At 40.5% G+C, this 13720-nt stretch overlaps 1 protein-coding gene across 2 annotated transcripts in view; it reads left to right on the plus strand.

The window, feature by feature from the left end:
* GPRC5C (G protein-coupled receptor class C group 5 member C) overlaps nt 1-12933 on the plus strand; it is a 44239-nt gene extending 31306 nt beyond the window's left edge. For both annotated transcript variants that reach the window (XM_077458698.1, XM_077458699.1), the window contains exons 4-5: nt 7606-7737; nt 9701-12933. In XM_077458698.1, coding sequence (XP_077314824.1) covers nt 7606-7737; nt 9701-9727 — 159 coding nt within the window. In that variant the 3' untranslated portion in view covers nt 9728-12933. The remainder of the gene's footprint in view (nt 1-7605; nt 7738-9700) is intronic.
* The last annotated feature ends 787 nt before the right edge of the window (nt 12934-13720 follow it).

Here is a 13720-nt window from a genome sequence, read left to right on the forward strand (position 1 = left end):
CACCAGCACAGATAGGGCACCCAAGTTGTCACCCAAACAGGAAGAGAGGTAATATCTTCCAATGGGGACACGAGTGACTTCCTCTCACTTTGTAGAGATATCCTCTTACTTCCTGTTTGTCTCCAGGACAGGAAGTGAAGGGAAATCCCCCCCAGCAGGAAAAAAACAATCTAACAGGAGTTTTAAAAACAGGAAGAGAGGTGACATACAATTGGGGACACACTTTTCAGAGATATACTCTTACTTTCTGTTTTGTCTCCAGGAAGTGAAAGGAAATCTCCCCAACAGCCAGAAAAAAAATCTAACAGGAGTTTGAACCCCTTCCTACTCTGTCACAATTATAGTTGTCACCAAAACAGGAAGAGGGGCAATCTGCCAATTGGGATTTAAGTGACTTCCCTTCACTTTGTAGAGATATTTTCTTACTTGCTGTTTTGTCTCCAGGACAGGAAGTGAAGGGAAATTTCCCCAGCAGGGGAAAAAAAAATCTAACAGGAGTTTTAACCCCTTACTGCTCGTTTCCACTAGTTGTCACCAAAACAGGAAGAGAGATGACATACAATGGGGACACACTTTTCAGAGATATTCTCTTACTTTCTGTTTTGTCTCCAGGAAGTGAAGGGAAATCTCCCCAACAGCCAGAAAAAAAAGTCTAACAGGAGTTTGAATCCCTTCCTACTCTGTCACAATTATAGTTGTCACCAAAACAGGAAGAGGAGCAATCTGCCAATGGGGATTTAAGTGACTTCCCTTCACTTTGTAGAGATATTTTCTTACTTCCTGTTTTGTCTCCAGGAAGTGAAGGGAAATCTCCCCAACAGCCAGAAAAAAGAGTTTGAACCCCTCCCTACTCTGTCACAATTATAGTTGTCACAAAAACAGGAAGAGAGGTGACATACAATTGGGGACACACTTTTCAGAGATATTCTCTTACTTCCTGTTTTGTCTCCAGGAAGTGAAGGGAAATCTCCCCAACAGCCAGAAAAAAAAGTCTAACAGGAGTTTGAATCCCTTCCTACTCTGTCACAATTATAGTTGTCACTAAAACAGGAAGAGGAGCAATCTGCCAATGGGGATTTAAGTGACTTCCCTTCACTTTGTAGAGATATTTTCTTACTTCCTGTTTTGTCTCCAGGAAGTGAAGGGAAATCTCCCCAACAGCCAGAAAAAAGAGTTTGAACCCCTCCCTACTCTGTCACAATTATAGTTGTCACAAAAACAGGAAGAGAGGTGACATACAATTGGGGACACACTTTTCAGAGATATTCTCTTACTTCCTGTTTTGTCTCCAGGAAGTGAAGGGAAATCTCCCCAACAGCCAGAAAAAAAAGTCTAACAGGAGTTTGAATCCCTTCCTACTCTGTCACAATTATAGTTGTCACCAAAACAGGAAGAGGAGCAATCTGCCAATGGGGATTTAAGTGACTTCCCTTCACTTTGTAGAGATATTCTCTTACTTCCTGTTTTGTTTCCAGGACAGGAAGTGAAGGGAAATCCCCCCCAGCAGAAAAAAAAATCTAACAGGAGTTTTAACCCTTTAATACTCTTTTCCACTTATAGAGTTCACCAAAACAGGAAGAGAGGTGATATAAAATGGGGACACACTTTGTAGAGACATCCTACTACTTCCTGTTTAGTCTCCAGGACAGGAAGTGAAGCGAAATCTCCCCAACAGCCAGACAAAAAAAATCTAACAGGAGTTTTAACCCCTTCCTATGGAACTATATTCCAATTATAGTTGTCACCAAAACAGGAAGAGAAGCAATCTGCAAATGGGGGTTTAATTGACTTCCCTTCACTTTGTAGAGATATCCTCTTACTTCCTGTTTTGTCTCCAGGACAGGAAGTGAAGGGATATCTAAGCAGGAAATAGCCAGCCAAAAAAAAAATCTCCCAGGAGTTAACCTCTTCCTTCTCTAGTCATTCATAAATCAATCCACTCCCCCATCCCTCCATGTCTCCATCCATCCATGTCTCCATGCTTTATATTACTGATAAAATTACCCCCTAGCATTTCTGGCCGTGGCCAACTTGAGTAAGGGCAGATAACTCGTGTAGCATTTACTTCCTGGAATCAACCTGCCCTTAGCTCAGGCATGCAGGCAGGAGGGCGTGCTCAGCTTAGAAAGCCCCTCCGACATCGTAGAGAACATCCAATGCCTGATTACCAAATAGACAGAGTAGGTAACAGCCTATGGGCCATTCCGTTTAAGGGTCCCTTAGATTCAAACAGTGTAAGTCACCTTCAATCCAGAAGCCTACCCTGCAATACTTTTTTTCCTGCCACTAGATGTCCTCGGTCTGCTAACCAGTATCATTCAACCCACTTCCTCTGAGCCCAGGTCACCCCCAGCCTGTGACTGGACAGTGATGAGTTGGCCTCTCTGTCACTCTGCTCTCTTCTCCTATCAGCGTGCTTCTTGCCAGCACATGAACCTTTGGCTCTTCTCACACTCCAGGTCATTTGTGTCTTTCCTATCTTTCAGGAGTTCAGCGTTTAGAAAAACAAACTCGGAATAGACCTAAAGTGTACCTGTCATAAGAGAAATACAGGAAAATGAAAACTAGAGGCAAACAGCTGCTTGTCTACTGTTGGCTGCCTGGCTGGTATGCTGACCCTCTAGCTTAACCACTTCCTGCCGGGCCTATAGCAAAGTGACGGGCGGGCGGTGGTTCAGTTATCCTGACTGGACGTCATATGACAGACAGGAGTAGAGGAGAGCCAATCGTCATCTCTCCCGACAGGGGGGGGGGGTCTGCACTGATTGTTTATCAGCGCAGCCTACCTGTGGATGCCCACACTGGACCACCAGGGATGCCGCCATGATCCCCAGGGATAACCATAACAGATGGATGACCAGGGATGCCACCCATGGCCACCAGGGATGCCATCATTATTTTCTGCTAGGAAATGACTTGGCACACCCAAACATGATATATATATATATATATATATATATATTTTTGTGAGCAGAGACCCTAGAGAATAAAATTGTGGTTGCAATATTTTATGTCACACCGTATTTGCGCAGCGGTTTTTAAAACACAATTTAAAAAAAAATTTTTTTGATTAATTTTTTGAAAAACTAAACAGTAAAGTAAAAGTAAAGCCCAATTTTTTTGTATAATGTGAAAGAAGATGTTACACCGTGAGAATCGTGATCCTTATTCCAAGCATTCTCATTTTAGCCAGAATCGTGCAGCTCAGTGACCATCAGTGCTGCCTATCAGTGCCCATTAGTGCCACCTCATCAGTGCTGCCTATCAGTGCCCATTAGTGCCACCTCATCAGTGCTGCCGGCTTTTTGTTTCCCCAGCAGTGTCCACCAGTGCCACCTATCAGTGCCCACAAATACTGCCTATCAGTGCCCATCAGTGCCACCTACCAGTGTCCTTCAGTGCTGCCTATCATTGCCACCTATCAGTGCCCGTCAGTGTCACCTATCAGTGCAGCCTTATCAGTGCCCATCAGTGCTGCCTCATCAGTGCCCATCAGTGCCGCCTCATCAGTGCCCATCAGTGCCACCTACCAGTGTCCTTCAGTGCTGCCTATCATTGCCACCTATCAGTGCCCGTCAGTGTCACCTATCAGTGCAGCCTTATCAGTGCTGCCTCAGCAGTGCCCATCAGTGCTGCCTCATCAGTGCTACCTCATCAGTGCCCATCAGTGCCACCTCATCAGTGCCCATCAGTGCCACCTCATCAGTGCCATCAAAATTTTAGTTTTTTTTGTTATTTGTTGCACAAAAAATAAAAACCCCAGCAGTGATCAAATACAACCAAAAGAAAGCTCTATTTGTGGGAACAAAATGCAAAAAAAAATTTGTTTGTGTACAGTTTGGTATGACCGTGCAATTTGTAATTTAAAGTGCGACAGCGCCCGGACTGGCCAGGAAGGGGGTAAAAGTGCCCGGTATGGAAGTGGTTAAGTACCTTGTCACCCGGGAACAAGTATACACGCCAGAAGAGTCAGAGAGAAATATAAGTCAGGGACTCAAAGCGATGAAGCCAAAGGCTCGCCATGAGACCCCCAAGCAACAAACGTTTTCAGAAGGGGGTCGGCAGTCGCCGTCTACCATACTTCTGTTATGACAGGTTCACTTTACAGGGTCTGCTCTGCCGCCGAATCCTCTGTGCGCTCCCAGCTGGAGATGCAAATTATCTTCTTCCTGATGCTAAATATGTCTCTGGATGTAACATGACCGAGCGCTAAAAAAAGATGGAAAATAAGGATGTGGTCTGCAGAGGCCACCGAGTTATAGAAAAACATGAAAAAGGAGAATCTTTATATATATATATATATGTGTGTGTATATATATATATATATATATATATATATATTATATAGGGAGAGAGAGAGACATACAGTATCTCACAAAAGTAAGTACACCCCTCACATTTCTGTAAATCTTTTCTTCTATCTTTTCATGTGACAACACTGAAGAAATGACACTTGTCTACAATGTAAAGTAGTGAGTGTGCAGCTTGTATAACAGTGTAAATTTGCCGTCCCCTCAAAATAACTCAACACACAGCCATTAACCACCTCAGCCCCCCGTAAGGATTTTCCCCCCTTCCTGACCAGGCCATTTTTTTGCGATATGGCACTGCATCGCTTTAACTGACAATTTGCGCGTTTGTGCGGCGTTACGCCCAAACAAAATCCTTTCTTGTGGTGGTATTTGATCACCTCTGCAGGTTTTTATTTTTTGCACTATAAACAAACAAAGATCGACAATTTTGAAAAAAAAAAACTATTGTTTTTTACTTTTTGCTATAATACATATCCAAAATATAAATATATATATATATATATATATATATATATATATATATATACATATATTAAAAAATTATCAGTTTAGATTGATATATTCTTCTACATATTTTTGTAAAAAAAGAAAAAAAAAATCACAATAGGGTGTATATTGATTGGTTTGCGCAGAAGTTATAGCGTCTACAAAATAGGGGATAGATTTATGGCATTTTTTTTTTTTTTTTACTAGTAATGGCGGCGATATGCGATTTTTGGCGGGGCTACAACATTGCAGCTGACAGATCTAACATTTTTGACACTTTTTTTGGGACCCTTGACATTTATACAGTGATCAGTGCTATAAATAGCCACTGATTACTGTTTAAATGTCACTGGCAGGGAAGAGGTTAACACTAGGGGGCGATCAAGGGGTTAAATGAGTTCCCTAGGTGTGTTCTAACTGCAGGGGGGATGGGCTCACTGGAACATGACAGAGATTGCTGTTCCCAAGCACTGGTCACTAGTCACCTGTCAGAACAGGGAATCGCCTTGTTTACAAAGGCAGTTCCCTGTTCTGCCTCTGTAATAGGCGATCGTGGGTCGCTGTCGGACATTGAGTCTGCCCCACCCAGAGGGCACGCTTCTGCAGAGTGCAGTGGCCGCTCGCTATCGCACTTGCACGAGCCTCCGTACAGCTATGGCGATTCATGCAGGAGAGTCGACCTGCAGCCGTATAACGACGCAAGCTGGTCGGTAAGCGGTTAATGTCTAAACCTCTGGCAACAAAAGTGAGTACACCCCTAAGTGAAAATGCCCAAATTGGGCCCAAAGTGTCAATATTTTGTGTGGCCACCATTATTTTCCAGCACTGCCTTAACCCTCTTGGGCATGGAGGTCACCAGAGCTTCACAGGTTGCCACTGGAGTCCTCTTCCCCTCCTCCATGACAACATCACAGAGCTGGTGGATGTTGGAGACCTTGCTCTCCTCCACCTTCCGTTTGAGGATGCCCCACAGATGATCAATAGGGTTTAGGTCTGGAGACATGCTTGGCCAGTCCATCACCTTTACCTTCAGCTTTTATAGCAAGGCAGTGGTGGTGTTGGAGGTGTGTTTGGGGTGGTTATCATGTTGGAATACTGCCCTGCGGCCCAGTCTCTGAAGGGAGGGGATCATGCTCTGCTTCAGTATGTCACAGTACATGTTGGCATTCATGGTTCCTTCAATGATCTGTAGCCCCCCCAGTGCCGGCAGCACTCATGCAGCCCCAGACCATGACACACCCGCCACCATGCCTGACTGTAGACAAGACACACTTGTCTTTGTCCTCCTCACCTTTTTGCCCCCACACACTCTTGCACTCTTGTCACCATCTGACACCAAATACGTTTATCTTGGTCTCATCAGACCACAGGACATGGTTCCAGTAATCCATGTCCTTAGTCTGCTTGTCTTCAGAAAACTGTTTGCGGACTTTCTTGTGCATCATCTTTAGAAGAGGCTTCCTTCAGGGATGACAGCCATGCAGACCAATTTGATGCAGTGTGCGGCGTATGGTCTGAGCACTGACAGGCTGACCCCCCCCACCCCTACAACCTCTGCAGCAATGCTGGCAGCACTCATACGTCTATTTCCCAAAGACAACCTCTGGATATGATGCTGAACACGTGACCTCAACTTCTTTGGTGGACCATGGCGAGGCCTGTTCTGAGTGGAACCTGTCCTGTTATACCACTGTATGGTCTTGGCCACCGTGCTGCAGCTCAGTTTCAGGGTCTTGGCAATCTTCTTATAGCCTAGACCAGTGATGGCGAACCTTGGCACTCCAGATGTTTTTGAACTACATTTCCCAAGATGCTCATGCACTCTGCAGTGTAGCTGAGCATCATGGGAAATGTAGTTCCAAAACACCTGGGGTGCCAAGGTTCGCCATCACTGGCCTAGGCCATCTTTATGTAGAGCAACAATTCTTTTTTTTCAGATCCTCAGAGCGTTCTTTGCCATGAGGTGCCATGTTGAACTTCCATTGACCAGTATGAGAGAGTGAGAGCGATAACACCAAATTTAACACACCTGCTCCCCATTCACACCTGAGACCTTTGTCACATGACACCAGGGGAGAGAAAATGGCTAATTGGGCCCAATTTGGACATTTTCACTTAGGGGTGTACTCACTTTTGTTGTCACACTTCTTTTCCTAGGGTTACAATGGCCTTCATTCTATATCTATGGAGGAAAAAGGGTTGTCACTCTAGTCTGCTCTCCTCACTTGGACTACAAACACCCACCCCCCTTTCTTTACCTCCATTACATGGAGTGGGGGAGGGTGTTTGTATTACAGAGAAGGTAGTTGGAAAGGCTGATAACATATACCAGTGATGGCGAACCTTGGCACCCCAGATGTTTTGGAACTACATTTCCCATGATGCTCATGCACTCTGCAGTGTAGTTGAGCATCATGGGAAATGTAGTTCCAAAACATCTGGGGTGCCAAGGTTCGCCATCACTGACATATACTATCACACAGTCAGGTTCAGGTTACAGGAAGTGACAAGGACACCGCTCTTCTGGCAGGATCTCTGTGCAGGGTTTTTGTTTTTTTATTATTTTTTTGTTTTTGTTTTTGTTTTTTTATTTAGTTGAGTATAGATCTATGTTTGTGCCAAGTATTTTTGCTACCTCTACCAGAAGTTTATTCCAAGCATCAACTACCCTTTCAGTCAACTTCTTCCATACAGGGCCGGATGTGTTTTGTCTGTATTTACTACGACTCATGGAATAGTTATTGATTTGTGATCGATGGATATGCCTTTGGCCACATTAAACCTTTTTTCTTATCTTTGTTGACAGTCGGAACTCCCGTATGAAATCATCATCCCCAGAGCCACTGCCAACACCCACCCAGTCTCCAGCGGAAACTCCACACTGCGGGCAGAGGACGCCTACCCTGCGCAAAACCGCCAAAATGCAAACAACGGACAGGTATAATCACCAGCTGCATACATAGCGATCGGCTTGTTATGATTTTAATTTTTTATTTATTTATTTTTATTTAAATCTGTATTAAACCCAAAAGCAAACATTTTCATTCTATGGCAGCTTACCAATCCTTAGATGGTTTCCTTTCCAGGCTTTCGTTTTTTCTATTTCCATCTGGCGATCTTGCCAGTAAGTCTGTTTATTTGATGAGCTTGTTTTGCTCAAAAAGATGTAGCAGTTAGAGAGTTGAAACAAACCACCTGTCACTGACAGGGGTGTTTTACAATGATCAGCTTTTTTTTTTTATTATTGATGTAAAACCTGTATAAAAGCAATCTAAAGACAAAAAAAAGGGGAAAGAAAAACCCAACAAATAGTGTTACTGCAGATGAAGAAAGGTTCCAGTTACTGAGAATTGTTTTTTTTTTTTTTTACATTTTGGGTATAAATAAATAAATTATAAATGAATAAAAGAAAGGAAGATGTTGTGTAAAAGGAGAAGTGATACAAGAAATGAAAGAAAAACAAACAAATAAGAAAAAAAAAAAAAAAAAAAAAAAATATATATATATATATATATATATATATTTTTTTTTTTTTTTCTTATTTGTTTGTTTTTCTGGTTTCATTTCTTGTATCACTTCTCCTTTTACACAACATCTTCCTTCTTTTTTTATTTATATTTATATATATATATATATATATATATATATATATATATATATATTCATTCAGCAAAAAATATATATAAATGTAGGTAAAGGAAAAGGGGAGATATTAGTGCTGTTAACTACAGATTACTACGGGGTTAAATAGGAGCAATTATTGTTTTGGTGGGTAGAATATCTACAGCAGAATAGCATAACCATTAGCAGAAAAAAAAAAAAAAAAATATATATATATATATATATATATATATATATAATCAGCAAAAAAAATTACATATGTATGTATGTGTGTGTATATATATATATATATATATATATATATATATATATATATATATATAAAATATAATGTGTGTGTAGGTAGAGGAAAGGGGGAGGTATTAGTGCTTTAGTGCTGTTAACTACAGATTACTAAGGGGTTAAATAGGAGCAATTATTATTTTAATGAGTAGAACATCTACAGCAGAATAGGAGGAACATTGGCAGAAAACATTATATATATATATATATATATATATATATATATATATATATATATATATATATATATATATATATATATATATATATATATATATATATGATATATGTATATTTATTTATTTTATTTTAATTTATTTTTGTTTTGCTGGGTTCATTTCTGCTTTTACATAACATCTTCCTTCTTGTTTTTATTTATTTTATATATATATATATATATATATATATATATATATATATATATATATAATTTTTTTTTTTTTTTTTTTTTATTTGTCTGTTTTGCTGGTTTCTTTTCTGGTATCACTTCTCCTTTTACATAACATCTTCCTTCTTTTTTATTTATATTTATATATAAATAATAATAATAAAAAAAAAAAAAAATATATATATATATATATATATATATATATATATATATATATATATATATATATATATATATATATATATATAGATAGATAGATAGATAGATAGATAGATAGATAGATAGATAGATAGATAGATAATATATTCAGCAAAAAAATGATATATATGTAGGTAAAGGAAAAGGGGAGGTATTAGTGCTGTTTAACTACAGATTATTAAGTGGTTGGGTTAAATAGGAGCAATTATTATTTTGGTGGGTAGAATATCTACAGCAGAGTAGGAGGACCATAGTGTGCTAGGTATGTCCAAAGTACTTAATTTAGGCTGTTAAGTGCTCTACCACCTGTCTGCTCACCCCACCATACTCTCCATCCTATAAGCCTAGGTATGTATGTATCCCACCAACACTCACCACGCCCTAATTTCATTTTCTTTTCCTTTTGCTTTAGTCAAACTCCCCGTACAACCAATGGTGAGACCCGGATCTTACGACAAGCTGGAATTCACCCTCCTGAGGAATCGGCTGCAACAATGACTTATCGGACTTGTGACTATGGAGCGTTCTTTGTACAAAGCCACGGCCGCCACGAACAACCTTCCCAGGGACTGATCTATACCAGGCCGAAGGCTTAGAAAAATGCAGATGGAGCCTGCCGCCCATCCCCTGCCCCCCCCCCCCCCCCGAGGATCCCGCAGCAGCCAATCAAACTCATGGAGGGTCAGCTGTCACGAGAAGGTCAAGATTGGTCAATGACAGGTTACCATGGCGTTACATTTTGCAGCCGTTCAGCGGCTGAGGCTTTGTTTGCACAGTCTTTCCATTTTCCAAGGGCGTCATTCGCCCCCTCCCATCGCCGAAGGCAGCCATTTTTGAAAAGTTGTGTCTCCCGAAAGCATGGACCTGTCAAAGTGTCTGAGGGAAGGGCAAAATTTTGTTGGCCATGGCCACCAAGAGGATTCCCTGGCGGGAGCCTTCTGAGGATCTTGGCTATAACGAGGTATTGCTTTTGACGCACTGTGGTGTAAAGTATGGCGGTTAAGGCATATGTGTACCCCCAGCTGCCTTTTCATCTTGGGGGGGGGGGGGTAAAAACTATGCCTTAAAGCAGAGCTAATCCCCCTCATATCCTTTACAGCCGAGGGTGCGTCAGTTTCGGCCTCCGAAAAAAAAAACAGGTCCATCTGACCAAAATTGGGAACATTTGGCGCTATATGAGCCATCAGCCTGATGGTCTAGGGTACAAAATGGCTGCCTTCGGCATGTACACTAGAAGAGCCTTTCTCAACCCTTGGTCATTACCAGTACCATTTATTCAAAATCTTGAGGGACCCCAGTCTAAAATGTAAAAAAAAAAAGAAATGCATAAAAAATTCAAGCCAAACTTTCATCCTTGACTAAGGTTTGGTATGGACTTTAAGGTAAAAAAAAAAAAAAACTGTGTGGGGGTGGGGGGCTTGGGCACCCAAAATCCATTCCAGAACCTGGCTGGCCAGGAAAGGGAGCATGCACCCTCCCCTGCCCACCACCAACAACCATACATGCCCCCAACATTAGAAAGGAGCCGAGGGGCCCATAAAACTCCCCAAAAATGCCCCACAGAGTACATTGTCCAGCAGTGTGGGTCCATCATCCATCACAATTAATGGCTTCCGAGGACCAGACAAAAAAAAAAAAAACATGACGACCTGTTGAGATGATCTGCTCCCATTGGACTCCCACCACGACCGGCAGCTAAATGTAAACAAAGGGGCTGGGCATGTTGGCTGACCATATTCCTGTCCACAAGGCAGCCTTTCTCCACGAGATGCCATCTAGTTTCCTCAGGGGTGCTACCAGCCAGGGGATCCAGATGACATCATTGGCCAAATATGGTCATGACCTTATATGGTCAATGATGCCTCCTGGGATCCCCGGCTGGTAGAACCCCTGAGGAAACTAGACGGCACCTCGCTGGAGAAGGGCCATTTTGTAGACATTTTTCTTTTCGTTTTAATTCACCTTTGACAGCACCCCTGACTAAACTAGATGGTACCCTAGGGTACCACGGCACCTTGGTTGAGAAAGGCTGCACTAGACAGGTCCACTTTTTACCTTAATGGCAATATATAATGTTTTTTTCTAGTCTTGGGGCAATAAGGAGATCAGCTGCTGCATTTATGCTACCATATATCCCTGTGCCTTTGAGGACTACTCAGGCTTATTCAAGAAAGCAAAGGGCAAACCCCTGGGGACCAATTATAATTGAGCAACATAAACTCTACCAACCAATCAGAATTTTGTATTATAACCCATACCAACCAATCGGAATTTATCATCATAAACCCTATCAACCAATCAGAATATATCGTCATAACCCTTACCAACCAATCAGAATTTAGCATCATAACCCTACCAACCAATCAGAATTTGTCATAACCCCTACCAACCAGTCAGAATTTATAATCCTAAACCCTATCAACCAATCAGAAGTTATTATCATAACCCCTACCTACCAATCAGAATTTAGCATCATAACCTCTACCAACCAATTAGAATTTAGTATTATAACCCCTACCAACCAATCAGAATTTAGCATTATAACCCCTATCAACCAATCAGAAGTTATTGTCATAACCCCTACCTACCAATCAGAATTTAGCAGCATAACCCCTACCAATCAATCAGAATTTATCGTCATAACCCTTACCAACCAATCAGAATTTACCATCATAACCCTACCAACCAGTCAAAATTTGTCATAACCCCTACCAACCAGTCAGAATTTAGCATCATAACCCTATCAACTAATCAGACTTTATTGTCATAAAGCCTACCATCCAATCAGAATCTACCATCATAACCTCTACCAACCAATCAGAATTTAGTATTATAACCCCTACCAGCCAATCAAAATCTATCATCATAACCCTCACCAACCAATCAGAATTTATTGTCATAATCCCTACCAATCAATCAAAATTTAGCATCATATCCACTACCAGCCAATCAAAATTTAGTATCATAACCCCTACCAACCAATCAGAATTTAACATCATATCCAATACCAACCAATCAAAATTTTGTGTCATAACTGCTACCAACCAATCAGAATTTATCGTTATAAAATGTACCACCCAATCAGAATTTATCATCATAACCCCCTACAAACCAATCAGAAATTATTGTCATATCCCCTACTAACCAATCACCATTGATCTATCACTGATCAGATTTAAGTGAGACGCCCTCTGATGGTCTGGCGCGGGTTGCCTGTCACAATCAGCGCTCCTTTCTTGAGTAAGCCCGATCGATGGCCTGATAGTCCTCCATTTCACCGATAATTTGCGGGGTGGCGCCCGCCGCCTTATAAAGCGAATCGATATTTCTACGTCTCTATTATGTACCTGAATTTCTGTATAATAATATAATGTAAAGAATGTTATTTTTACACTGTTTTTTGCGTGTGAACGTGCGAATGTGGCATGAATGAACTGGTTCTGCGGGGGAGGCGTTTATCTGCATTCCTCTCCGCCCTCCTCAGCGGGAGCCAATCCCGCACTGGTTTCCAGAAGAGAACGTGTGCGCTTATTTAAATCGACCAGGAATCCTTGTAAAATTCGTCCTCTCCGGAGGCGTCTTGTCTCTACGTTTGTATATTTTTGTTTCCGGTAATATTAAATAAAACATTTATTTAAACGAAAATCGTGTCATTGTTGCGTTTGTTTGTTCTTTTTTCTTTACGGTTGGCACCTTTGCGAATTGTTGATGGACGGCTTTGCTTACCTTGTGTTGTGCATGCTCCTCGCACGAACGCTTGTGAAAAGTCCCGCTGACAGGACTGCGACGGGGACTTTCCAACCGCATGTCACGCCCCTGTTTGATCCGAGAATTTTCCATTCCATGTAATTCTGTCTTCTCACTGAATATATTTATTCTGAGCTTATTATCAAAGATCTAAAAGTCTTTATGCTCTAAGGAGAGTGTTCTATCCTATTTATTAAAATTAGTTCTAAAAAGTAAAAAAACAAAACAAACAAAAAAAACATAGAAATGTAAAAATTTAATATTGTATACAAAGATTTCAAAATTGAACCAGAATTGGAAATATAAAATATTAAATACAATTATTTAAAAATGTAATTAATGATGGGAATATAAAATATTGCATGCAAAGATTTAAAGATATAATCAGTAATAGAAATATAAAATATTAAATACAAATATTTCAAAATTAATGATGGAAATATAAAATATTGCATACAAAGATTAAAAAATATAATCAGTAATGTAAAAATGTAATATTGTATAGAAAGATTTCAAAACCTAACCAGTAATGGAAATATACAATATTAAATACAATTATTTAAATATTTTATTAATGATGGAAATATAAAATATTGCATACAAAGGTTCAAAAAAATTTAATCAGTTATGTAAAAATTAAATATTGTATACAAAGCTTTCAAAATTTAACCAGTAATGGAAATAT

This window comes from Lithobates pipiens, unplaced genomic scaffold (genome assembly GCF_037356315.1).
Source record: "Lithobates pipiens isolate NorthernLeopardFrog02 unplaced genomic scaffold, aLitPip1_a1.2 Scaffold_28, whole genome shotgun sequence".
NCBI classification, from domain to species: Eukaryota; Metazoa; Chordata; class Amphibia; order Anura; family Ranidae; genus Lithobates; species Lithobates pipiens.